General features: G+C 53.3%; 1 protein-coding gene across 1 annotated transcript in view; it reads left to right on the top strand.

Annotated features, from left to right (window-relative positions):
* CDC42BPB (CDC42 binding protein kinase beta) overlaps positions 1-27,559 on the top strand; it is a 105,215-nt gene that overhangs the window by 62,046 nt on the left and 15,610 nt on the right. The window contains 20 exon segments of the mRNA XM_030320051.1: positions 597-845; positions 3,171-3,250; positions 4,933-5,099; positions 5,409-5,528; positions 6,307-6,440; positions 7,799-8,041; positions 9,714-9,824; positions 11,156-11,400; positions 11,507-11,612; positions 11,969-12,093; positions 12,508-12,613; positions 15,017-15,165; positions 16,564-16,658; positions 18,388-18,467; positions 22,354-22,443; positions 22,805-22,882; positions 24,148-24,253; positions 25,128-25,264; positions 25,852-25,991; positions 27,016-27,097. Of these exon segments, the coding sequence (XP_030175911.1) occupies positions 597-845; positions 3,171-3,250; positions 4,933-5,099; positions 5,409-5,528; positions 6,307-6,440; positions 7,799-8,041; positions 9,714-9,824; positions 11,156-11,400; positions 11,507-11,612; positions 11,969-12,093; positions 12,508-12,613; positions 15,017-15,165; positions 16,564-16,658; positions 18,388-18,467; positions 22,354-22,443; positions 22,805-22,882; positions 24,148-24,253; positions 25,128-25,264; positions 25,852-25,991; positions 27,016-27,097 (2,643 nt within the window).

Raw genomic sequence — 27,559 nt, 5'->3', positions numbered from 1 at the left:
TTCTAAAGAGCCTGCTGGCAAGGAGCACGTGCCCCTGTGGGGCCTGGTCCGGCGCTTCCTGTGCGCCCGCCGGTCTGATCTTCGGTAGCCTTCCTGCCCTCCCTCTTTCTGGATGATAGGGGTGGGGCCTGGGCCTCAGCGCTCGGGCCCGCTGCCGTGCTGGGGGTGTGTTTGTGGGGCCGCGTCTGAGCGAATGGCATCACGTCACATACGACCAGGTGTTTCGTCATCCTTCTGTCCAGCGCACGACGCTTTTCTGTAGAACAAAATCTTAGGAGTAGACTTGCGCCAGATGCTGGCAGACGCACTGCGGAAGAGCTCCGTGCCAGCCGGTTCCGCCACAGCGTGTGGTCGGCGCCCTTTGCCACTTTGATGGGTGAAAATTTATCGTTAATTTACATGTAACATGGTAACGAGTAACCAGCACGACTAAGGATTTTCTCATTAGAATCAAATGTCGTTAGCTTTGGTTTGCATTTAGCTACCGTGAAATTAGAAAGGACTGTTGACTCTGTTTTGTTTCCTGTGATGTCTGTACATCTTGGGTTTTTCTGAATAAGTTTTCATCTCATGTCCACCGGCCGCTTGCCCCCCAGGAGCGATTTCAGTTTCCGTCCCACGTCACGGATGTGTCTGAAGAAGCCAAAGACCTCATCCAAAGACTCATCTGCAGCAGAGAGCGCCGGCTGGGCCAGAATGGGATAGAAGACTTCAAAAAGCATGCGTTCTTTGAAGGTCTGAATTGGGAAAATATACGAAACCTGGAAGCACCTTATATTCCTGATGTGAGCAGTCCTTCTGACACCTCCAACTTCGACGTGGACGACGACGTGCTGAGAAACACCGTAAGTGTGAACGAGCACCTCCGTCCCCGTGGCGTCCCGGCGGGTCTGAAGCCAGCAGTGGTCTGTTGGAGGGTGTGGATTGTCAGCAGGATCTTAGAGCCGTGTTGGTTCTTTTTAAAAGTGTGGCGTTGTGTTTCCAGAAAATACACCTTTTATTCCAGCCTTCAGCTTGGTAGTAATGTCCCCTTTAAAACACAGAGACCACAGCCACCTCCTTTCATTGTGCTTTGCAGATACTGGGTTTTTACAGATTAAAGACTCGTGGCAAGCCTGCCCCCAGCAAGTCTTCTGGTGCCATTTTTCCAACAGTATTTGCTTACTTCATCTCCCGTGTCACGTTTTGGTGATTGTCACAGTATTCCAAACTTTTTCATTATTACTGCATTTGTTGCAGCGATCTGTGGTCAGTGCTTATGACTTGCTGAAAGCTCAGATGATGGTTAGCATCTCTTAGCACTGTTTCTGTTTAAGTTCATTTATTTATTTTGAGAGAGAGTGTGTGTGTGAGTGCACAAGTTGGGGAGGAGCGGGGAGAGAGAATCCCAGGCTCCGTGCTCTGCGTGGAGCCTGGCGTAGGACCCCATCCCACAACGGTGAGATCATGACGCGGGCTGAAATCAAGAGTCAGGTGCTTCACTGACTGAGCCACCCAGGTGCTCCCCTCCTTCCCCCAGTAAACTATTTTGTTTTTAACTTGTTTTAATGTTTATTTATTTTTGAGAGACACACACACACACACACACAGACAGAGCACCAGTAGGGGAGGAGCAAAGAGAGAGGGAGACACAGAATCCAAAGCAGACTCCAGGCTCCGAGCTGTCGTCACAGAGCCCGATGCGGGGCTCAAGCTCACGAGCTGTGAGATCATGACCTGAGCTGAAGTTGGACGCTTAACCAGCTGAGCCACTCAGGTGCCCCCTCTGTTTTTAAATTAAGTTATGAAATTTATTTGTTCAGACATAATGCTGTTGCACACTCAGTAGACTATAGCATAGTGGAAACTTTCACATACACTGGGAAACCAAAAATACACTTGACTCGCTCTGTTGTGATACTTTATTGTGGTGTCTGGAACCACGCCCAATATTTTTCCGAGGTCCGCCTGTACTCCGCTTGAGTAAAATGGAGTTAAATGGCTGTTCTCCTTTAGACTCACCAGAAACACTTACGCTGTATTTTCATGGCACTCAGCAGTGTCGGAGATGTTACCGTCCTGGAGCTTCACCTCAGCCCTGTCACCACTTGCAGACTTCGAGGCCCTGAGCTGGCGAGGGGCTCGGCCTGCAGCCCCACGGCGGACTTGGAGCCCCTGGGACTCTGGTCCCCCCGCATGAGCACCTAGCGCTCCGGCCGTCATGGTTCTGTGTCTGCACGTGTGTTTCTTTACACGGCCGGGCTTTGGGAGCAGCCAAGACTGTGTGTGGCTTCTGAGTCCTCCCACTGACGCCTGACGTCGTGGATCCTCCAGATTGGGCCCTGGCTCTGGGGCCGTCCGGTGCGGGGCTGGTCCGACGGCCTCTGGTGCGTGAGCCGGCACCGTCTTGTCTTTGCTCAGAGGCTCTAAGGCTATTTCGATCTCCTCAAATCCAGCCGTTTAAGTCCATACAGGGGACTTGTTTTGGGGATAGAAGAAGTGAGGTTTGACCAAGTAGAAGAAAAGTCTTGATCACTCCCTAGGGAATTTCTCTGACTGAAGAGCTGAACCGTAGACCTCCTGGAGAAAAGACAGAGAAAAGTAGTGTCATCGTGGAAAGGGTTTTCTTAGACTGCAAAGAAACTATTTCTACAATGACATTTCCCAGATAAAGTATAACTTTGGTTTCATGTTTAATAAAGAAGGATCCTGACACTGAAAACCAGAGTCTGTAACACATTAATCTAAAATAAATAAACCTAATCGAAGATAAATCTAAAATAAACCCATCTACCTTGGGTTCCAAGCCTACCTCTGCCGTTGGCCTCTGTTTCTCCCAAGAGCCTGAGAGCCCCCAGCCTCTGCCTCACAACCCTCCCGGGGCTGCGCCAGCGCCCGCCAGCTCGCCTCTGCTCAGGGCCGAGGAGTGTGGCACCAGGGTGCCATCCGAGTGTGGCCTGGGTCATTAACCGTCCTCTGAAGCAGTGTGTTTGTTCTCTTAACTGCATCGTGGGCACAGCCAGGACTGAAAATACAAGTCTGCCAGTGCTGTGCCCCCTCGCGGGGACGCTGGGCTCGGTGTCCTAGAAGGCCACGTGATTCTCTCTAGTGCACGCAGTTTCACCCGTTGCTAATGTTCTTTCCCTTTGTTCGAACATGGATTTCATGTTGTTGTATGTGTTCTCATGCAGGAAATATTACCTCCTGGTTCTCACACAGGCTTCTCTGGGCTCCATTTGCCATTCATCGGCTTTACATTTACAACGGAAAGGTGGGTCCAGCTCTGTGGTTCCCCAGGCGGAGGCTTCCCTTGGGCGAGATGGCAGTTGATGGGCGAGCTCCGGGCGGGTGGGTGCTGCGTCAGCCCTGGGACAGCCGCGCCCCAGGGAGCTGTGGGCAGGTTTGTCCTTGAAAAAAGACACCTGATGAAAACACACAGTGACCTGTAGCAGGGTCGGCCGGCTTCTCCACAAAGGGTGGTCTCTGTCAGGTAGTCGTCTTTTTTTTTTTAACAATGTGAAACCCATTCTTAGCTCATGGGAGGTGCGGTCAGCTGACTTCTGACTTACAGGCCGTCAGTGTTGTCAGGATTCATTCCGGTAGACTTTCAGGGGCTCCCGGTCAGGCCCAGCTTTCGTTACGGCACCGTGCTAGCTTCTGTGAGGATCTTATTACAGCTCTGTAGCTCCCCCCGGGGGGCTGGAGCACGGTCCCAGACAGGCTGGCAGTCTGGAGAGCCGGGAGGGCTCCAGCCCTGAGCGCCGCGGTGACTGTACCTGTCGGCCTCTGTCTTGAATGGGCCTCTTTGCCAAGTTGTTGCCTGAGAGTTGTACCTGCTTTGAACAGGAAACTGGGCCAGGAGGGGAGGGGAGGGAGGGCAAAATGAAACAGACGGAACCTCGAAGCGCCTGAAGGAGGGCTACGTGGCCTTCTAGCGGCTCATACCTCAGTGGACGGGAAGTCCTTCCGGAGAGGACGGTTTCTGCTCAAGCCCGCAGAAACTCTCCTGGTGTAAGGTGCCAGGGCTCAACAGCACTTCAGCCAGAGTGACGGCAGACGCCTTGTAGCCCGCAGGAAGGGGTCTTAGATCTGGGAGGCGTGATGACCTCTTAATCCCTCATGCAGAGGTTCTGGATTTTTCTGATCCGTTCCAACTCAGTGGGCGCTTGTTAAACCTGCAGGTCCCAGGCCCACCCGCCAAGGCTCCAGTTTGCGGTCAGGCCCAGGGCCGCCGTCCTGGGACAGACCCCGTGGTGCTGGCACTGCGTTCTCGGGCCACCTTTGAGAAACGCTGGCCAGGCCCTTGCATACACGTGTGCCCGGTACCTTTGCTGCACTTCGGGCGGCAGGACTCGGAGAAGGCTCCCTGGCATCACTGTCGTGTTAAAAGCGGGAGGAACTAAGTAACTGGTGGCCTGGTTTTGAGGGAGAGAACCACTTCGGGTCTCAGTCTGGGTGCGTGCAGGCTGCGGACTGGCTCTGGCGAGTGGCCGTGCCGCCCCGAGTGCTAGCGGCCGTCGAGTCTGCAGGGGAAGGCGAGCCCTGTCCTCAGACTGCTCAGGAAGCCCTCGGCGGCAGGAGTGCCCAGGGCCGTCCAGCGAGGGCTCGGCGAGGCCCCCGCGCCCAGCTCCTCACACGGATGTCTCCTGTGGCGTTTCTGGGCGCGCGTAAGCGATGACGCAGAAAGTACGCTTGCCTCCTTGGCAGAGGCCTTTTCCTTGACCCCTTCTGAGGGCACGGCCTTGTCCGCCACCCCCCCCCCCCCCCCCCCGTCATCCCATCACTTGCTGTAAGGAGGTCTCCCTTCTGAATGTTGGCTCCATCCACGACGGTCTGGCCACGGGCCTTCGTCTGCCTGTTCAAAAGACTTCTCTTGGGCCCCCGCGAGTCTCCAGATGCCGAAGAAGTCGCTGTACGCTCCGTGGATCGGAAACCCCGTTGCTTTCTTTGCAGCTGCTTTTCTGACCGAGGCTCCCTAAAGAGCATAATGCAGTCCAACACGCTGAGCAAAGACGAGGGCGTGCAGCGGGACCTGGAGAACAGCCTGCAGGTGGAAGCGTACGAGAGGAGGATCCGGAGGCTGGAGCAGGAGAAGCTGGAGCTGAGCAGGAAGCTGCAAGGTGAGCGCCGGCCTCCGCTCGCCCCGTCCCCCCGCTCGCGCCCCCGTCTCCCTTCCACTCATCCACCCCCCTCCGCTCACTCCGTCCTCCCGCTCGCGCCCCCCGTCCCCCCCCCGTCTCCCTTCCACTCATCCCACCCCCCTCCACTCACCCCATCCCCCTCTGCTCACCCCGTCCCCCTCCGCTCACTCCGTCCCCCCGCTTGCGCCCCCGTCCCCCTCTGCTCACTCCGTCCCCCCCCCCCCCCCCGCTCGCGCCCGCGTCCCGCTCACCCTGTCCCCTTCCCTCACGCCTGTCTCCCTGCCGTAGAGTCCACCCAGACGGTGCAGTCCCTGCACGGCTCCACCCGGGCCCTGGGCGGCTCAGCCCGCGATAAGGAAATCAAAAAGCTAAATGAGGAGATAGAGCGTCTGAAGAATAAAATAGCAGGTAGGTGTCTTAAAGAGGCTGCTTCCTCTGTGTTCTTGGGCATTAATCCCGTCCAAGAAGATTTTCAGAGTCCTTTTCGCAGGGTGGAAAAGGAGAACAGCGTTGGCTTCTGTAACCTGTTGACAGGTCTCCCGTTTCTTTCCGTCCGTTCACCTGACGTTCTCTCTCCAACTTGCTTGGCCCACAAATGAGAGACTTTTACAGTTGCAGCCAGAATCACTTCTCAGCATTTTACCCGTAAAGTCTCAGAAATGTTTACGTTTCTCTGTCTCATTCTCCCCTTGGTGGCCCTGAGGCACCAGTGCCACAGCGTATTTTTCCCCGAAGCGTCCTCAGTGGCTGTGCCTGCCGTTTGCAGTATTTTAGGGGCTGGCTCCGTCGTCACCGTCTGTCCTCTGAGGCTCCTAGATTATCACAGTTTCCTGAGGATTCAAATCGCTTTCGAGTCTTAATCCTCAGCCCTCCATTTTCTCTCTGGAACCCCAGCATCCTGGTGCTGAGAGGGGCCCCGAGTGAGCCCATGATAAGCCTTACTGCGCACCTCGGTTGCCCTGTGCCCGCGCACACGGGCTCACGCGGTCCCCGGTCCCCAGGGGAGAGCGATTACCCCGTCAGTCCACGCGGGTGGCTGCATACGTGACTCTTCCATGTGTGAGAAAGCAAGAAGGTTACTAAGCGATAAAGCGGGTGAAGAATCCTTAACGAATTCACTATCAGGAAGTCAGCTGACATGAATTTTTCCTGTAAGGGAACGCGGTTTATTTTCTCTTCTGTTCAGACTCCAGTAGGCTCGAGCGACAGCTGGAGGACACGGTGACCCTTCGCCAGGAGCACGAGGATTCCACACAGCGGCTGAAAGGCCTGGAGAAGCAGTACCGCGTGGTGCGGCAGGAAAAGGAGGATTTTCACAAGGTAGTTGGGGGTGATTTCACGTGAGACAGGTTTCAGCGATGTGCAGTTGTGACCTTGAAGTTGTGTGGGGGTCTGAGCCCTCCTCGGCCCTCGTCTGCGCCCTGGGCTGTGTTGCGTGCAGTCCACGAGGGGCCAGACTGCCTCAGGGTCATGCCGTGCCGCCGACCACGCAGCCTGCCGGGTGGCTGGCCGTGAAGTGGGCGGCCTCAGCACCGGTCACCGCATCGGTCCTCGCCACAGGCCTGCTGGGCGGGCTGTGCACCAGGACCCGGCGATGCCCAGGGCCTGAGGGTCCCCGCGTCCCCACAGCAGCTGACCCAGCTGGGTTCACACGCTGGTATCCAGTGCCAGAGTCCTCCCCCTTCCAGCGGCCTCCTCCCCTTCTTTCAGCAGGGGCTCTTTGTATGACAGGGCCTTGCAAAAGAAACCGTTTGTTAAAATTTGGGTGATTCCCCCCAAAACCCCTTTATAAATTTGATTTTCAGTAAAATATATCAGATTGTATGTTCAGTCGGTAGTGTATTCATACCAGGATTGTTTTCTAAAGTACATTCGTTTATACACTTAAGTCATTAAACCTGCAGTTTGCTATGTGTTCTCTAAAACGTGCAGGATTTCAGACCCAGATTGTTCAGTCTGTCGTGGTGTCCTAACCACGGCGCTTTGTCGAGAAGTGCACAGGGGACAGGAGACTCCTCGGTGCTCTAGTGTAGGCTCAGCAGCTCACTGAGCCCGGCCCGGCCCTGGTGGAGTCCCCCCTTCCCCCCAGATCCAGCTACTTCCGATATCAGACCAATAGGTGCCACCGTGACTGTGCCACCCAGTCGTAGACAAATTGGCTGCGGGAAGGTGAGGCCACGGGTGCAGCCAGAGGGGCCACCATAACCTCACTCTCATGAGGGGCTAGCTGTCCAACCGTCGTTTTTATGTGGTTCTTTAAGCTTTTTTGTACGTAACGTGTTCTTTCCCAGTTCTGCTGTTTCAATAACTGGGTTGGTGACCACATTCACGCTCCGTCCACCTTTATGGCCTTGTGGACGGCATAGGGGAGAGGTTGAAACACGTGAGCCTGTGCTGTGAGCAGGCCTTCCGGCTGGCTGGCAGAGCTCGGGCTTCTGGTCGCCGCGTAATTGGGGGTCTTTCCCGGAGTGAGTTCGATCTTAGCACCTCTGCTCAGGTGGGTCTTCTTCCAGGCTGCTCGTAGCTGTGCTGGGGCCTAGCAAAGGGCTTTTTCACAGAGGTGAGCCCTTGGCTCTCGGCCGTGGCCTGTAAGCAGCATTTGCTGGAGAGGATTGAACGGCCAGCCTTCCGCGTCTCTGCGGAGCAAACGTAAAACCTCTGTCATTCTTTCTGTTCAGCAACTGATTGAAGCTTCCGAGCGATTGAAGTCCCAGGCCAGAGAGCTCAAAGACGCCCACCAGCAACGCAAGCTGGCCCTGCAGGAGTTCTCCGAGCTGAACGAGCGCATGGCAGAACTCCGCTCCCAGAAGCAAAAGGCATCCCGGCAGCTGCGGGACAAAGAGGAAGAGGTAGAGGTAGCCATGCAGAAGATCGACTCCATGCGGCAGGAAATCCGCAAGTCGGAGAAGTTGAGGAAAGAGGTAGCTTCGTAGCCATTTCGGGGATTGTACTGTTCGGGCTTTTGTATGCTGCTACTAGAACGCCTTCAAGAACGTGGGCTAAATTACATGAGTTACTTTAAAACGGATCTTAAATTTTATGAGAAGCCAAGTAAGTTGACCTGCCAAGTATTTCCTTTGTACTTCTCAGCCCCCGATACCTATTGGTGAAATTATTAAAAGACGTTTCTTAGGGCATTAGTTTTTAAAAATTCCCTTTTAGGGGTGCCTGGGTGGTGCAGTCGGTTAAGCGTCCAACTTCAGCCAGGTCACGATCTCGTGGTCCGTGAGTTCGAGCCCTGCGTCAGGCTCTGGGCTGATGGCTCAGAGCCTGGAGCCTGTTTCCGATTCTGTGTCTCCCTCTCTCTCTGCCCCTCCCCCGTTCATGCTCTGCCTCTCTCTGTCCCAAAAATAAAATAAACGTTGAAAAAAAAAAAATAAAAAAAATAAAAAATAAAACATAAAAATTCCCTTTTAAAGCAAATAGAGGGTATTTCTGCCTAACAAACAGAACGTAAACGTGTCGGGACGTAGCGGGCACAGCACAGCCTACGTGAATACGAGTCCTACGTCCATAAGGGGTGGCCAGGAGGACGACCAGGCTCAGCCTGGCGCCCCCAGTCAGCCCAGTGGCTCTGAAACTTTGGTTTCGGGACTACATCATGCTCTTAAGAACCGTCAAGGCCCCCAAAGAGCTTTCGTTTGTGGTGGTTACAGCTCCTCATACTTACCAGGTTAGAGATTAAAACACTTTTTTCAGTTTAACAGTAAACCCGTTACGTGTTAACTGACGGTTTTTGTGAAAAGTAACTCCCTTCCCCCATCTGGTGAGAAGAATGGCATTTTTACATTTTTGTGCTTTTCTTTAATAACTGGCTTGATAAACTATTTCTGCATTCGTTCTGTTGTGTTACGCTGTTTTGGATAAAGTATTTGAAGAAAACCCAGATAATTAGAAAAAGAAGGGCCTTTTTTAGAAAGGGCCCCAGGATGCTGCTTTGAGAACTAGTTGGCTGCCCTAGACACTCCAAATGCTCTTCCATTAACGAGTGACATATTTTAAGCAGCCCTTAGGATTGAATTCTGTTACAACTTGCTTGGTAAAAAATCGGATGCTCTATAAGTACATGCTCTTTGTCAGTCGGTCTCAAAACACCTACTTGTTTTTTTTCCGTTTATTTTGCAACCCAGATGCATTTGTAGCTATAGCATCAGTGGAACCCCTAGCGAAGCATTAGTGTCCACACTCCGGGCAGGTCACTGCAGCATCTGAGATCTGCTTTAAAGTAAAGGGAGAGGGCACTCAGCCGGCCGAGGTGCAGGGGGTCCTTTCCGCTGCTCCCTGCTTGGGCACGTGCGCGTGACCTTCACCAGCCGATAGATGGATTTGTGATCTGCAGACATCCCAATTGCCTGTGTCACCAGTCCGTCTCCTGTCCGGAAACTATATGCCAAGTTGTTGGTTTACATTAGAATTTAAACTTGGTTTATTACTAACCAGCTGTTCCAGACGAGCCTTAAAGTGTCTTTCTCCGCCGTTAACTGGGCCTGGGATCGGGTGCGGAGGTAGGAGCGACAGGCCCTCAGGGCCGTCCGCAGAGAGCCCCAGGGCAGGGCCGGCTTCGTGCTGGTGAACACTGTGCCCCTCTTGCAGCTGGAAGCCCGCCTGGAGGACACCGTCGCCGAGGCCTCCCGGGAGCGCAAGCTTCGCGAGCACAGCGAGAACTTCTCCAAGCAAGTGGAGAGTGAGCTCGAGGCCCTCAAGGTAGTACCTGTAGGAGACCCGCCCGTCCTCCTTCCTAACTGTCGTGCTGGGAGTCCTCCCGCACGGTGGGCTTGTCCGGAAGGACGGGGTGTGGAGAGGTGACAGGTCACAAACGTGCCTTAGTGACAGCCTTCTTTCCGTTTAGAACCTGAGTTCCTTCGCTGTTTTCCTTCCTTAAAGTGTCAGGCAGTGTCTCGTAAGTCCTGGTAAACTGACACCTGACACCTGCTGTGTATTCAGTGAGACCATTTCTGAAAAAGTTCCTTAAAGCCCGTGTCCTGCCACTGAAGTTGAAGACAGGCCAGTGGCCCGGGGCCAAGGGCAGCCAGGCACCTCGGGAGGGAGTGAGCGAGCGAGCGAGCAGAGAGGTGCCAGGGGCCAGAACAGGGGTGAGGAGGTGGGGGAGGGGGGGGCTCTTTGTTAGCCTGGCGTGACCTCAGGGGCACGAGTCCCCTTTCTGAGCCTGAGTTTCCTCATCTGCCGGTGGAGACGATAGGCCCGCTCTCTCCCCAGCATGTACCCCGGGCGGGCCTGTTTCCCTCCATCGTCCTTGCTGCCGTCTAGGCCTGTGGGCGGCAGTCCCGGGGCCTGGACTTCTGCCCGCTCGTGCCTGAGTCTGCTCGTCGCCGCCGGTGCTGACAGTCCCCCCCCCCCCCCCCCGCCCCCCGCGGCAACCAGGGCGTGTCCTGTCCTCAGTGCCCCCAGCAGCTCCGAGTGACTCGGGCCCTGACAGAGCCCCTCCCAGCGTTTCCCGCCCAGCTCACTGCATTCACCTTGCTGTTTGTCACCGTGCTGAAGAACCTTCCGCCTGATGTGGCACTTCACGTGTCCCCGCGTCAACGGCTCCTTTAACTGTCCGCTGGGCACCACACCCCCACGCTTCACCGCGTTGCCCTGTGTCGGTGTCTCGTTGCTCATTTGCTGCTTGGCCGTCGGTCTTTCCCTGTCTGCCCCACAAGAGCAGGGACCTCGATGTGACCCTCTTAACCACAAAGGTGCCTGACACATAGTTGCCCGAATGAACAAACTGTGAGGAGGCTTTGGGGACCGATTGTGTCAGGGTGTAGACAGAGCTTCCGGGGTCCTGGGCAGATCTGGGCACGTCCCTTGTGCAAGGTAGGTGCTGTCAGCCCCTCAAATCTGCCTGACGGTTGTTAGAAGGACCTCGCGACCGTGGCCAGCTGCGTCGGGCGCAGTGTCTGCCATTGGTGGAGAGGGGACAGAAGAAGCCGCGTGTACGGGTGCCCGCACAGGGTGTGGGTGGAGGGCCGTGTGGCCCTCGAGGGGAAGACAGGACAGGGACCTGTAATTTATTTTACCTTTCTCTTCAGATGAAGCAAGGAGGCCGGGGCCCGGGGGCCACCTTAGAACATCAGCAGGAGATTTCCAAAATCAAATCTGAACTTGAGAAGAAAGTCCTGTTCTATGAAGAGGAGTTGGTCAGGCGTGAGGCCTCCCATGTGCTGGAAGTAAAAAATGTGAAAAAGGAGGTACACGATTCGGAAAGCCACCAGCTGGCCCTGCAGAAGGAAGTTCTCATGCTGAAAGACAAATTGGAAAAGTCGAAGCGAGAACGGTAGGTTTTCATGCGCCCTTCGGTGCTGTGAGCGCGGGCTTGTGCCCCCGCCACCGAGAGGATTGGCTCACGGAGCTTCTGAACCGCCGCTCTCGCACCTTCCCAGGCACGCCGAAATGGAGGAAGCAGTCGGCACGATAAGAGACAAATACGAGCGCGAAAGGGCGATGCTGTTTGAGGAAAACAAGAAGCTGACAGCTGAGAACGAGCGGGTAATCTAGTCCATGCCACCGCTCGGGGCTCTAGTTCCCGGTCGCGGGTCCTGGGAGTCGGGTGGTTTACGCAGCTTGCTTCCTACGTGAAGTAACACGTTTCCATTGGGTTAGAAGCTGCTAATTTCCTGAAATCCCCTGCTCTTGTCATTTGTCTGCTCAGATTTGGGTTGAAATGTGACCAAAGTTAGATACATTTGAAAAGTCCGTATCTGAGATGAAGTTTGGAGCAAAATCTCACAACGATTTAAGAAAACTTTCAAAATCTTCCAAAGAACGTGTAGCTTTAATAACGCTAAGGTCACGTTTAAAGGACACCAAATAACGAGTTATGTGGTACAATTGTTTAATTTCAGCTTTGTTCCTTTGTGGATAAACTCACAGCTCAAAATAGACAGCTGGAGGATGAACTACAGGACCTGGCGGCCAAGAAGGAGTCGGTGGCCCACTGGGAAGCCCAGATCGCAGAGATCATTCAGTGGTACGTGTGCCCGCCCACCCTTCCCCAGCCCTGCCACACTGCTCGCGCTCCCTCCACCCGCGCCGCTGCCCCGAGGCCTCGGCACGGACCCGCCGCCCTCTCCCGAATCGCCGCTGTCGAGGGGCCGCACTTCTGTCCGGTGTTCTTCACATTGGACTATAGGTGGAGAAAGTGCACCAGGTCCCTGGAGGCGTGGGTCAGGCTGGCACACCCCACACATTCTAGCGAAAGGGAGGCCGGGCCCCCGCGCAACACGGCAGAGAGGGACTGGGGTGGCCCTTGCTAGCGGAGCCGTTCGTTGGTCGTGGGCGACCGCTCCGGCTGATGGGACGCTATGTCACTTTGTCCCACGGGGGGCGGGAACCTGTCCTCGTTTTCGGCTCCTCTCACTGGGTCTCTATGGTCCTCCTCTAGGGTCAGTGACGAGAAAGACGCCCGAGGTTACCTTCAGGCTCTTGCTTCCAAGATGACCGAAGAGCTCGAGACACTGAGGAGCTCCAGTCTGGGGTCGAGAGCACTGGTAGGCTTTGTTCTGAACCGTGTCTTTTTATGATGATGGGACTCCCCAGTGGCTTTACCTTGAACACGAGTGTAGAAACTCAGTGCCGGGCAAGTAACTCGGGTGATGCGGGCCTCCGTGTGGCCAGGGACGCCCCCCAGGTGCAGAGCGCCGCTGTCTGAACTACTGGGAGACCACAGCCACTCTGTGGAGGGACCGCAGTTCGCGCGATGGGCTCCTGCCCTCAAGGAGATGGGTTTTGTCCATTCTCTCGCTCCCACCCCGCCCCCCCCCCCCCACCCCCCCAGTCAGTGGTCCGTGTGTTTCGAGTGCCCAGAGTTTGGCGAGCCGTCTCCACCCAGGCTCACTTCTGGGCGCAGCCCCATGTGTCCCTCCTTCTGTCTGCCTTTCTTACAATATGTGTGTGTAAGTTATTCTGTAAGTGACGAACACTAGTAACAATAAAGGTGTAGGGGAACTGTTTCATTAGCGTTTTAGTTAGAACTTCACAAACCCAGATTTTTATTCCCTGTTTTGCTGGTTTGAAGATCTGTTTGCCCCAAAGGGGTGTTGTTATGTCGAATGTCATTACTCCTCATCCTGTCACCTGAGCACCTGGCACATATACCATCTTGTCGAAGAATACACCTGTGTTCTTCGCTCTGTAATTGGAGAACATATTCATTTTTTGATTTTAGATTTAGAAGTACCAGTTCAAACGATCAAGTTTTTTTCATTTCTGCGTTTTCTCTTCCAGTCATATCTACGGGTGTACTCGCGCTTGTGAACTGCATTAAATAAACCTAGAGCATAAACCTTATGAAAGATGAAAGAATATAGCTCTAGGTCCTTTTAGCAAAATGGGATGATTGAGATTCTCGTTGCAGAATTCTGTGTGAACAGTCCTTCCTGTTGAAGGACTGACTGATGAAAGTGTATTTCCTTCCTGTCCGTAGAAGTGTATTGTTCACTCGTTGATTCTTGAGGAAATCCGTGTGGGCCATGGTCATCTGAAGACTCGGGCTTCTGACATTCACTGGGTTCATCACAGTCGTTGGCGTCCGATAAAGCGCCCGTTTCTCTGTCCCTGCAAACCCCTAGTCAGTTCCCTTTTCTTCTCTTTATGGACGGAAAACGAAAAATTCTCAGCTGTGTGGACTGAAAGCTTTTAAAAAAGTCTAATAAAGCGGAATCTCCAGATTCCTTCTGTCCCTCTCGAGAGCGGATGGAACACGGGCAGCATCTCGGTGGGAGAAGGGGAGCACGCTGCCACCCAGCTGGTCTCGGTCACTGTTAACCTCACCCTGCTGAGCCCTCCATCCTTGCTCTTCCTGCCACTTCAGGCTTCCGTTGTGGGCAGGGATGATTGATGAGTAACGACGTAATTGCTCGGATAGTGAAATAGGAGATGTTTCAAGATAAAGGAAGAGTAAGATAACGGAGACCCCCACAATATATCATACGTTTGTAAGAGAGTCTAACGGGCCCAAATAGAAATTGCACTCCTGGTTGAGTTTTATTCTTTAAAAAAAAATTTTTTAAGCTGCAGCTCATTCTTTTGAAGATCTCTAATAAAGAATAAAAGTCATAAAAAGCCCAGACTGAAATTGGGTCTGATGGACTTTGATGATATCTAATATTATCAAATTAATATTTAAGTTAATTAAGTTAATATTTAAACGTGATAATAAAAGTTTAAGATTAGAAGAAGATGAATTATGTGTCAACATTTTTTTAAACAAGTAAATATCTTAAAAATATACCTTTAAAGGGGCACCTGGGTGGCTCAGGTTATGGTCTCACGGTTCGTGAGTTCGAGCCCCACATCAGGCTCTGTGCCGACAGCTCAGAGCCTGGAGCCTGCTTTGGATTCTGTCTTCCTCTCTCTGCCCCATCCCTGTTCATGCTCTTTCTCTCTGTCTCTCAAAAATGAATAAATGTTAAAAAAAATGTAGAAACATATGTATCTTTATGAGTGCCTGGGTGACTCAGTTAAGCATCAGCTCAGGTCATGATCTCACGGTTCATGAGTTTGAGCCCGCATCAGGCTATCTTTCAGCGTAGAGCCTGCTTCAGACCCTCTGTCTCCTTCTCTCTCTTCTCCCCGGCTCACATGCACACACATGTTCTCTCTCTCAATAAATAAATAAATAAAGTCAATAAATTATATCTTAGAGCGCTTGGGTGGTTCAGTTAGTTAAGCTGACTTCATCTTAGGTCATGATCTCACAGTTTATGGATTCGAGCTCCACATCAGGCTCTGTGCTGACAGCTCAGAGGCTGGAACCTTCAGATTCTGTGTCTCCATTGCCCTCTGCCCCTCCCCTGCTTGCACTATTCCTGTCTTTCAAAAATAGATAAATGTTAAAAAATTAAAATATATATATATATGTATATCTTTAATATCTGAACCATTGTCTCCAGGACCCCCTTTGGAAAGTGCGCCGTAGTCAGAAGCTAGACATGTCTGCACGGCTAGAGTTGCAATCTGCTCTTGAGGCGGAGATCCGGGCCAAACAGCTTGTTCAAGAGGAGCTGAGGAAAGTCAAAGACGCGAATCTCTCCTTTGAAAGGTACCTGGTACTGTGTTCTGACTCGATAGGGGACTATGTGACCTTGGGCACACCCCTGCTCTGTGACATCAGTTGACTGGAAGGAGCTTTGCACGGTGGACCGTTTCTGGCCCCTAGTAGGTGCTCAGTGAGAATCGATGGGGTGGATGTGCAAATGCCCTGCGCGCATCGGAGGGCTGTGCTTATTTTCTCAGGAAGCAGTGAAGCGATGGGAGTCTGCGGTTTTGAAGTGCCAACATCTGTGTGTGTAAGAGGCAGATGCTGGTCCTCCCTGTGCTGGGTGACAAGACACGGCCACACGTCTGAGGGACAGTTCTGGCCTGCTTGTTCCCTAAGTGCTGTTTGTTTCATCAACTTCGAGTTTTCCCTTTTAACCTAAAACTAATATTGTAAATACAGGTTGAAGATGGTATGCCTATCTCAAAACTTTTTTCTGACCCTCAAACACCATTTTTACACAACAGTAAATTCAGTGAATGTTTGATGAGAGGCCGCTGCTGGCAGGCTTACATGCCCAGGAGATGGTCGTGAACTGCTCTGTCGTAAAACCCAGGCCGCCCTACCTGTAGTAGCTGTTGATGTGGAAGGTGGGGACCTGGATGTCACGAACAGGGTCACTGATGGGATTACCGAGTCACACATCTTGTTAGTTTGGGGCTAAAAGAGTAAGAGTAGCGATGGCTACCGTTTAGGTACGCTCTCCCTGTAAGAGGTTGATCCTATTAATCACGTGACTGTCACGGTGTTCCCAGGAGGCCAGCACTCTTGAGCCCCATTTTACAGATGAGGACAGCGAGATGCAGAGAGGTGTAGGTCAGCCAGCATCACCTGCTAATTCGGCGCAGAACCCCCACTCAGCTGCTGGACTGCACCGCTCGCCTCCTGGCCAGGTCACTGCAGCGGCCTGACTGCTCTGTCCCTGCAGGAAAGCCTAGGAACCAAGGCCCGCCCCACCCCCCGCAGCTGTGCTCAGGCGGTGGTCGCGGCCTCGTGCCGCCCGCCGTCTCGCTGGTTGTGGGAACGACGTTTGGAGGTCTGATGGCTGAGTAATCTGGGTGGCGTGTCCTCGGAAGACAAAGGACTCATTTGGAAAGAGACTGGGAGGGTCGGAAACTCCACGAGGGCCTCCAGATACACCTTCATTAACCATGATTTTGAAAATCCATGTCTGTTTATAATTCTGAAATATCTGTAATCTCTGTAACATGCTCAGCGGACTCACCCATGCCAAGAGTGGATTTGTGTTTCCGTTCGCAGCGGGGAGCCTGCCATGTTCCGGCACTTTCCCAGGCGCTGGAAATTAACCCCTGCCCTCACATTTTGACACTCACTGAATCAACGTGTAGATATCTGTTCTCAGGGTACTTAAAGCCTTCTATTTTTTATTTTTTGTTTTAGTAAACTAAAGGATTCCGAAGCCAAAAATAGAGAATTATTAGAAGAAATGGAAATTTTGAAGAAAAAGATGGAAGAAAAATTTAGAGCAGATACTGGTAAATTATAAGCTTCTGAAGTATTTAAATATAAGTTTTTTTTTTAACAGCATGGTTTTATTTTAGATTTAATAGTTTTTAGTTATATAAAGAAAGCACTTAACATGATTTTGAAGCCAGTATTTTGAGGTAGCGTATGTTCAAATATGCCTTTCTTGAAGGTAACCAGAGTTTGTGGCTTATCCTTCCTGTTTCCTCTTGGAAGTGCAAAGCAAATACACGTGTACGTAGAGTCACCCATCCGTGTCCCCCTGATCACACGAGGCAGCCTGCTGGGGCCTCCGATCTGTGAGTGGGTAGGGCCGTGGCATGAGAGGTGGCCCGGTCCCGTCCCGGCGGCACCGCACCCTGCTGGGGGCTATGGACGGGGGTCGGGCTGTTCCCTCGCTGTCACAGCAGGTGCTGTAAGGAGTAGCCGTGTGTGGGTAACATGTCCTGTTCCTGTGGGGTACGTGGGGGTAGATTTTTGGAAGTGGGAGTGCCGGTTAAGGAGTAAGCATGCTTGCGCTGATGCTGGCAGTGACGGCGGCCGCCCCAGAGGCTTGTGCACATGTGTCCCTGCCCGCGCGCAGGCAACGGCTGCTGCCCCACAGCCGCGTGCACACAGTGTGAGCACACAGCGAACAGGTGGGAAGGAGCATTAGAATACAGATTGTGCTTGCGTCCCTCTTACGAGCAAGATTGAGCACCTTTTGTATGTTTAAGGGCTATTTGTGTTTCTTTTCTTTTTTTCCTTAATGTTTACTTGTGAGCAGGGGAGGGGCAGAGAGAGAAGGAGAGAGAGAATCCCAAGCAGGCTCTGCACTGTCAGCGCAGAGCCCAACTCGGGGCTCAGTCCCACAAAGCGCAAGGTCATGACCTGAGCTGAAATCAAGGGTTGGACGCTTAACTGCCTGGGCCACCCACGCGCCTTGAGATTTTCTTATTCTGTGATTTTTATGTATTTGTATCTTTTGCTCACTTTAAAATTCAGAGTAAGTTTTTTTTCTAGAAACTTTTTGTAGATGGAGGATAGAATATATAGAGCCTTTTGTTTGTGATGAAAGTTGCAAATATTTTCCCAGTTTGTCTTTTGTCATTTTTATTTTGCTTATATTTTTTACCAAGCATAAGGTTTTTTGTTTTTTGTTTTTTGTTTTTATTTTTTTTGTGCATCGCATTTGTCATTTTTTTCCCTTTTTTCAGTTACAGGGGAATATTTCTGAGTCCCCAGGTACTCAAATAATTCACTCATATTTTCTAATACTTGTATACAGGTTTCATTTTTTAAATGTGGATTACTGGTCCATTTGAAATTTACTCTGATGTGCATTTTGAGTTGTGGATCTAGTTTTTAGTTTTATCTTTTTCCTGTGGCTGGTCATCTAATACCAGTTATTGAGAAGTTCCTCTCCCTACTGATTTTGTATGTGACTCTTACCACATGAGGTCACCATGGGCACTTGAGTCTGTTTCTGGATTTCCTGCCCTGTTCACTCTTCACTGGCAGGAACCACTGGATTGCGATGAAAGAGGTTTCAGTAAATCTGATTTAGTATCTGGTACATCTCCTCCCCCAACCCCTTTTTTTAAGGACTTCTGAGACACTCTCCAAATGAACTTAACTAGAATCACATCAGATTTATCCGTTAGGTTAAGGAGAATTGACATCTTGATGGTGCTGAGTCTCCCCATGGGAGCACAGATGGTCTTTTAAATTTGCCTTGACTAGTCTGTTTCTTTTTTATAGGATTGAAACTTCCAGATTTTCAGGATTCTATTTTTGAGTATTTCAACACTGCACCTCTTGGACACGATCTGACATTTAGAGTAAGTAGTTATTCTAAAAAGTGACAAATGAATTTGTGATAAGTTAGAGTTGGTAGGACATGCTCTGACCACCGGTGGGGCCACAAACACACTAGTAAATTGACACCTGACAGTTTTCTCTGTCGTGCTGACCTAGGAGTGACCCAGGGTGTCAAATGGGTGAGGTTAGAGACATTTAAGGTACCGGAAATGTTCGCAGAGATGCTTCCCCAGACTTAAGTGGAAGCTAAGAAAGTGCTCAGCATCTTCAGGGAAGAATCGGCACTGGCTTCTGGCTGTGTGGTGAGCATCTCAGACGGGTTTTTATTTTTATTTTTTTTATTAAAAAAAATTTTTTTTAATGTTTATTTTTGAGACGGAGACAGAGCGCGAGTGGGGGAGGGGCAGAGAGAGAGGGAGACACAGAATCCGAAGCAGGCGCCAGACTCTGAGCTGTCAGCACAGGGGCTCGAATCCTCGTGAGATCATGGCCTGAGCCAAAGTCGTTCACTTAACCTACTAAGCCACCCAGGCACCCCTCAGGCGGGTTTCTAAATACACATTCCCAGCCTGCCGCGAATGAAGACTAAGCCAGTCTCGTTACCACTTCAGTGACTTCTGTATGGCCCTCCGGTTTGGTCTCCGGTGGCCCCCGTGGGGTGGGCGGACGGGTGGTTGGGGAGAATCGTTGCCGTGGCCCGCCCCTGCTCAGCGACCCGCACCGGGTAGGCGGGGCGGCCCGAGGGAGCCACTCCGAGTGAGTCCCATCTCTCCCTTTGTGCGCTGCCCGCGGACCCAGTGCCTCCTTTACCGCTTCTCTCCAGACGATAGGGATGGACCCTTGCTAGCAACCCTTGAAGTAAGCCAGAAAGTAAAAATAGCGAAAACAAATCTCATTAACGGGACTTCTGATGGCATGTCGTCGTTTTCATTGATTTCCAGCATTTTTTTTTTTTTTTTTTTTTTTTTTTTTTTTTTCAACGTTTATTTATTTTTGGGACAGAGAGAGACAGAGCATGAACGGGGGAGGGGCAGAGAGAGGGAGACACAGAATCGGAAACAGGCTCCAGGCTCCGAGCCATCAGCCCAGAGCCTGACGCGGGGCTCGAACTCACGGACCGCGAGATCGTGACCTGGCTGAAGTCGGACGCTTAACCGACTGCGCCACCCAGGCGCCCCAGCATTTTTTTTTTTTTAAGAAAACGTTAAGCCTGCGGGCAAGTTGAAAGAATAGTATAGTAAACACATAGGTATCTCTCCCTGCCATTTTCTCCTAACGCACCAGTGTTTGTTTCCTAAGATGAAGGATGTTCTCCTAACACAACCATAATGTCATTGTCCTGCACGAGACCTTTGCACTGATGCTGTAGTAGAGCACGCATGTTTTACATGTCCCTTGTCCCTGAGTGTCCTTTACGGCTGGCTTGCCTCCCCTTGTCAGGGTCCAAGCAGAGCTCCTAAGTCGCATTTAGTCTTTGATCTGGAACAGTGTCCCAGTTTCTCCCCCACCCCGACCCCCACCCCCACCCTTTATAACATTGGTATTTTTGTGGTGTCTGTACCAGTCGTCTCACTGAGTGTCCTACGCTCCGGATTTGTCTGATGGCTGATTTGACGTGGGTTGGACATTGTGGCAGGGATGCCGCACGGGATGTGGACGTCCCGAGTGTGTAGGCTTCGTGATGCTTTCGGCGTCAGGCGGAGGTGGCGTCTGCCAGGCCCCGCCCCGCCCCCTCGTAAGCGTCGAGCCGTCGGGAAGGCTGCCGGGTGCCCGTCCGCCAGCAGCCTTGCGCCCACGGGTTGGTGAAGGCCAGCAGCCCGTGCCTGGCAGCGGTTCTTACAGAATCAAGTAGGTTTCATGGGTCCTGCTGCTCTGGCCCACACCTGCTCATGTTCACCTGTCAGAATGGTTTCTTGTCAATTGGTGATGCTCATCTCTTCCCTGAAGGCCTGAGTTTTAAGCAGCAGATAGGTTTACCTGGTCCTCACACGGCGGTTCTTTCAGAAACGTCCTGCTTCGTAAGTCTCGTGCCTCTCTCACTGCTGGAGCGCTAGACACATCGCGGCAACCCGAGGGCTGCCGTTGTTAACGGGATGGAGGCGGCCAGGAGAGCGGCGTTAGACACAGAATTAGAGCAAGAGTAGCGATCCCTGGGGCATGTGGCTTCAGCCCGAGCTCGGCGCCATTGTAGACAGCCAGTCGGGAGGTTTTGTCACGGAGCTAGATGGAGGCCGTAATCTTGGTACCGTGTCCGGGGAGTCAGCACTCCTGCCGTCTTCGTGTTTGGTCTCAGTCCCTCCTTACCTCTGTGGTTTAAGTAGCACATCCTTGGTCAGAGTCTGGGTTTGTCAGGAGGTGTTTCCAGACCTGAGAATCGTCTTTTAGAAGCTTCTACCCTGCTTTCTCCCTATTAAACATGTTGTTAACTATTAGAATGATTGGCCACAGTGATGGAATCACTGTATTTTTATGCAAGTTTTCATTGGTTGGGGAGTGACAGTTCTGTTCCTCGCTTCTGTCACCATCAACGACGCTGCCTCCCCCACATCTTCTCTGCTAGCCTCTTGGGAAGCAGCAGTCGCTGCTGAGGCTGGCCCCCACGTCCTCCCTGTGTCCCTAGCAGCCCTCAGTCGTGGATGACTCCTTGCCCTTAATTCCCATCCTTGGACCAACCAAGTGAAACCAGTCAGGTTTCTTAATATTCTCTTGCTCCTCGTTCATGGAGAGATGGAACGCTAACGCGTGTAACATACCGTATTTATGGGAGAAATTTGCTTACTGTTGTAGCTTTGATAATTAGCTAATTGGTATAGCATTTCCCTTGTGAAATTAACAAATTCACAAACTGCGGTGTTTATGTGCTGTGCTACCTTCCCAGCTGAATTTGGCTCCTTCTACAGGAACCTTGTTAATTACAACTTTTGGAAAGTGTTTCTCTGATTTGCTTGATTGGGATTTCAGTGTGGAACACAGGGTAACAGCTGCAAACTGCCCCTGTAGGAACCTAGCCCAGCTACTTCTGTGTCCCAGCGCTCGCTCCCCCTCACTGCACACACGCATGGTTTATGTGTGTCTGTTTAAATAGCAATAGCCTTTCATCAGGAAATAATAACACTCCAAATGAGGTCATTTAAAAAAAAAATTTTTTTAATGTTTATTTATTTTTGAGAGAGAGAGACAGTTGTCAGCACAGAGCCTGATGCAGGGCTTGAATTCACGAACCATGAGATCATGACCTGAGCTGAAGTTGGGTGCTTCACCGACTGAGCCACCCAGGGGCCCCCAAATGAGGTCATTTTTAAGTGGTTTTAGAATAGCTTCAAATTAGATTCAAAGCTTTAGCTTCAATTTCAAACTGAAATTAATTTGGGAATCTTGAGTGCTTAGAACAAAACATTGCTTCCCCGTGTCATAAGGCTTTCAGGGAAATTCTTGCTTCTGGCCATAGGCCCACAGACCCCGATTGATCTCACAATTTCTTCTTGATCCCTGAAATGAGGTCAAAAACATTTGACTCCTTTATCTCAACGATACCAGGTACGGATGAAATCATTTCTGAACGACAACAGTGGCTTGGTGGTTTCCAGTTTCTGCCCCTTACACAGGGCCGTGGGGAGAATGTGAGCAAGGGCTTTGGTTGGAGGGGGAGGCTTGGAGCTTCTGGCCTTCGGTAACAGCTGTGACTTGACAGACCCCACAGTCCTCACTCTGGTCTTAGAATGCCATGGGCAGTGGTCCTCAGGGAAGGCAGGCTGGCTGTGAGTGAGGTGGGGTCAGATGGGAGCCAGAGCCGGGGCCGGGACCTTGGGTCCCCCGTGGAACACTCTCTAAACACAGACCACGGAATCGGAGTGTGACTTCTGCAGTTCTCTCCTTCCCACTGTTTCTTTGCCTTTATTTTCACAGAGCAGCTCCACTGGAGAGCAGGAAACACAAGCCCCGAAGCCAGAGGTGTCCCCGTCGGTGTCTGTGGCTGCAAGCACAGAGCAGCAAGAAGTAAGCAGTGTCATACCATATACTACCCTGCGAGAACCTCGGGACCCACCGCCCCCATGCCCGTGTGCCACATGCTGCCCTCGGTGAACAGAGGCTGCCCTCATGCCAAGGTGGCCCCCCTGGTCCTGCCTCACACCTTGTAGCCAGATCCCATCGCCAGCTGCTGGGCCTGACTTGTATCTCCGAGGGACTGCCCGTGCATCGGCTGCATGAGCGCAGACAGATGTCTCAACAATGTAGTAAATTAAAAATGCAGTTCATTATTAATCAGTTCTAGGGAGAAATGAATCCCAAGCAGGGTCTGACATGTTAGAGCAGTACTGAGCTAAGAGGATGCTCACCTGTGCCTGCTTGTCCCCAGGACATGGCTCGGGCCCCACAGAGGCCGCCCACCGTGCCGCTGCCCACCACGCAGCCCCTCGCTCTGGCTGGACCAAAGGTAGGGCCCTTGCTTTCACCCGTGGCACCTTCTCTATTTTAGAAGGTAACTGTATGAATAAGATAGGCTCATTGGTTTTGTAGACACGGTGAGACCCTTGTGTCCTGTTAATGGTTTGCTGTGAACAGTGTGTGGCCCAGGAAGTGTCTGGACCCTGTGTTTCCTTAATTAAATCAATGACAAGTCGTCACATTCTAATTGGGAAATTTCAGAACTCCTCTCGTTTTCCTTCATTTTCTGGATCACGTTCCCTTCTCTGATGGTGACCACTCTGTGTTCTGTATCTACTGTGTTCCTTCTGCAAACTTACTTCCGCTTACCTGTCTGCACTTCCGGCAGTAGAGAACCCTGTGGCTCGTGGGAAGGTGTGTCCCCAGAGTAGGGGGGCTGCACCAAATGTGCAGTTTTCTCACCTGTCTTTTCCAGAAGCACATCTGGAGAGCCAGGCGCCAGCGCAGAAGGTCCGGCACTGACCGCAGAGCTCCAGTTGTGTTTCCAGGCTTAGCGTTTGGCTTCACACATTTAGATGCGTTTTGTTTTCCTTTTCATGCAGACGTGGCCTCAACCGTAGGCAGCCGTGCCAGCTAGGGACAAGACCTTGATTTTGTTGGGCTTTGGACTTAGCTTCTTGCACAGTCAGGGGTCAGGTGGACTGCTGTCTGCATCTCGTGTTCACTGCTCCCTTGCTTCTTACAAATGGTTTTATAGTTTTTGCGTCCCCGAGTAACAGTCCTTTCGTTTTGCTGTGTCGGAGCTGTGTAGACTCCCCGTCCTTCGTGTCTGCGGCTTGTTCCTCTGCTCAGCCTCCCGTGATTGTGTCCTCGTGTCTGGCCTCCCAACGGGACGAGGGTCTGTCCAGGCCTTTGCTCTCCAGAACAGGGCTGCCGTCCATTCCTTGCTTGTCTTTCGGTCTCATGTGCAAGGGCAGCTGTGGGGGCGGCCCCCCCCCCCCCCAGGGGCCTCCAGGAGGCACGGAGCTTGCTCCAGAGTCGGTGGCAGCCGTGGTACCACAGCGGCCCTACCCATCCCCCCGTGGTGTTTTGGTAGCAAGACCAAAGCTCACGGAAGGAAACGCGTTGACTTATTTTCAGGCTCCAGCTCTGTAGATGGGTGTTAAGCACTCCTCTCTGGTTAGCACGTACATCTCAAAGTGAAACTGCACCTTTTCGACCTTTCAAGGCCATGGCCGAGTTTATAAACTTGACCATAAACAGATGGTCTCTGCTCAGAGCCTGGGTCTCACCTTCTCGATATTCTTCCTCCAGCCAAAAGCTCACCAGTTCAGCATCAAGTCCTTCTCCAGCCCCACGCAGTGCAGCCACTGCACCTCCCTGATGGTGGGGCTGGTCCGCCAGGGCTACGCCTGTGAGGGTGAGTGTGGGCCCTGCGCCTTGAGGCCGGGGCTGGGGGGCGGGGAGGGGGGGGGGCCTGTCCCGGGAGGGAATTACTCCAAGGTCAGGTGCAGCTGAAGGGAAGCCTATTTGTGAGCCAGTCGAGGGCGGGTCCTCTCTCTGTAGTTTTGTGAACACTCAGGAGGGGTCCTCGCTGCACTGGGAGAGCCGAGGATTGTTTGCCATAATACGAAACATGCAGGGTCCTGGAAAATCAGGAAGAGCAGAGAGTAAACGGGACTTTAAGCTTCTCCGTTATCACGGCGTCTGAGGATAAGCCGGTATTTTGTGTCTCCCCTGCTGCGCTCCCGCCCGGGGCCAGGCGCTGCACTCCCCGGGCGCTGCACTCGCATTGGGCAGCAAGACCGGTTCAGGGCATTTGATCACCCGTCTCACAGATGAGCCGCCTGCCGAAGTCACACAAGCGACAGCAGCTGGGCGGGGGGTGCTCTGCGAAACAGCTTTGTGTTCTACCTGGTAGCAGCAGCCTTTCCCTTTGTTACTGGCAGGCCTTTTGATCGGCTGCCAGGACACCTGTGTGTCCTTGAAGCCACTGCCCTGTCACACGCCCGTGGCAGCGAGGCGCGGCTTCCCGGGAGAGCAGTGTGGCTCTGCGGCCGCGCCCCCAACGCCAGCCCTCGCCTCCCCGCGAGGGCCCCGCCAGCTTGCCGGAGAGCTGCTTGGTGCCAGAGTCCCGGGGCTCTGTGGGGCCTGTGTTCCAGAATGTGCTGGCTGCACTGGGTGTCTGGACCCTTCCTGCGACTCTGGGAGGTGATTACTGAGCCTCGTCCTGCCCCGGAGGAGGCGGGCTCTGACGGCCGTGCCCCCCCACCCCCACCCCCGCGCTTTTCCAGTGTGCTCCTTTGCTTGCCACGTGGCCTGCAGAGACAGCGCTCCCCAGGTGTGCCCCATCCCTCCTGAGCAGTCCAAGCGGCCGCTCGGCGTGGACGTGCAGAGAGGCATAGGGACGGCCTACAAAGGCTACGTCAAGGTAGGACGCGCGGAGACCCGGGTTCCGCCGCCTCAGCTCTCCTGGCCTCGGGCGCCATGACACGAGAGCCACACCCCACTGCTCCCGAGGGCTGTCCTTGGTTGCTTTGTGAAGTGACCTTCGCGCTGCTCCTGGGAGGCCTCCCCTCCTGGGCGCTAAGGCACTGGGGCCCCGGTTCCGAGGACCCCACAGAAACATCTCCGTCTGCCAGAGCCCCTTGTCCCCGCCTTCTGGGCCGTGCATTTAAAGACAGGGCTCCGTGGCCAAGTGCCGCCTGAAAACCACTGTGTCCGGACAGCCTCCGGCCGCAGCCTCGCAGCTGTGTGTGCTGTGAACACGCCTGTCTGCTGACTTGTCCGCCTTGGCCCGTGCATCACCTTGTATCACGTGTGGATCCCTCCCCAGTAGTGCCTGGGTCTGCCCGGGCCCGGACCCGGCCCTGGCACCAGCCTGGGAAGGGCGCGAGGGGGCTGTCCCCGGAGGAGCGGGCCAGCCGTTCGGCAGCTGGAAGGAAACCACGGGCGGGACGTCTCCCGGGGCCGCGGCCTCCGCTGCGTGGACTGGAATGTGGCCACTGTTCCCTGTAGGTCCCAAAGCCTACCGGGGTGAAGAAGGGGTGGCAGCGGGCTTACGCGGTGGTCTGTGACTGCAAGCTCTTCCTCTACGACCTGCCTGAAGGAAAATCCACCCAGCCTGGCGTTGTCGCCAGCCAGGTCCTGGACCTCAGGTGCGTGTTCTGTGTGGTCTGTCCTATCGTGTGAGTTCCGACTTACTGTGCTGCTTGGTGATCTTTAACCCCGTCACACCTTCGCATCCGTGCACGTTGTACGCACGTAGAGTGCGTGCTGTAGCAGCCTGGGTATTTTTGCACACTACGGTTTGCCAGATAGGCATTTGTAAAACATAAGAAAATGACACGTCCCAAGAGCAGGGAGAACATACCCCAGAGACACACTGTGCAGCCTAAGGTGTCAGAACCCGAGAGTACCCTTTGTGACAGCGATCTAGAGCCCTGGGCTTTGCCGCACGACACCCTCTCCTACACCTCATCTCATCACGGGCCCTCCTGGCATCAGACCTGGGAGGCCGGCGGGGCGGAGTCAGCACAAGGGACGCGCTCAGCCCAGGGCCCCGAGTCCCCTCCGCCCGTTGGCACCCACCCTGGGCTAGGGCCCGGCACCTCTGTCCCCAGCTGTTCTTGGGGACAGCGGGCTGCGGCAGGCGCCCTGACGACGGCTTCAGGGACAGAAGCGTAGCGGGGTCACCTCTGTGGCGGCCCCCACTGCACATCCGTCACTGGGCTCAGATGGGCCCCAGCCTCGTGACGAAGAGGCCTCTGGCTGGCAGGCGGCACGGGGACTTGGTGTTAGATGTGGAGCCCAGGACTCGGAGGGTATCGGACACGGGCCTCCCGCAGTCACTTTGGCACATTGCACCCCCTTCCTTAGGGGCCATCACCAAGCAGCCACCTGATTGTAGCCAGGTAGGGGCCAGGCGTCTGTGACTAGAGGCGTCTGACACAGATGAGAACGGTGTGACCCAGGGAAGGAGCTTCTGTTCTCCCACGTCCCTAACCACTGAAACGCGTGCAGGGTCCTTGAGTCATCTGTTGGCTTTGTCAGCGTGCTTTCTTACCCAGGTGGAGGCAAGGGGCCCGCCTCACGTTCTGTATCCTTTCCCATAAGTGGGGCGGAGGACCGGCCCGCGTGCACGTTTCTTTCTGATATTCCGAGTGTTCTGTTTCTTACCAGGGACGAGGAGTTCTCGGTGAGCTCGGTCCTGGCCTCAGATGTCATACATGCTTCTCGCCGAGATGTCCCGTGTATATTCAGGGTATGCTTTTTTTCTGTTTCTTAGAGATGTTTTACTAATCGTAAGAAAGAACTCCCGTGGTTAAAGTAACAGTTCTTTTTCGGAGCATTTCGATGTGCCATAGCAAGGGGCTAGCCGGTCCAGGGTGGACCTCCTCTTCCTCTACCTCCTGCCCCCCTGATTCATTCCCTCGTGTTGGGGTCCCTCCTTCCTAGGCCCCGTCTCCCCCACCTCACTGGCACTGCCTTCCGTCCTGTACCTCAGCTGCTGTGTATGTCTGTGACTCCGGTCACGACGTGCCTGACGCTGGGAGCCGCCACGTCGCCCTTCACGGGTGCAGTGTGCCGCCGCAGCTTTCCTTCCTGGGACTCAGTGGCCACTACCTGGAGCGAAACAGCACTGTTGTTGGCTGAGATGGAGAGGCCCCTCCCCCCCACCCCCACTGAGTTTACGTTAGACGGTGCGCCGTTAGGAAGCTTCTGA

Source organism: Lynx canadensis, chromosome B3 (genome assembly GCF_007474595.2).
Source record: "Lynx canadensis isolate LIC74 chromosome B3, mLynCan4.pri.v2, whole genome shotgun sequence".
NCBI lineage: Eukaryota > Metazoa > Chordata > Mammalia > Carnivora > Felidae > Lynx > Lynx canadensis.
This window is presented reverse-complemented; position numbering and strand designations above follow the sequence as displayed.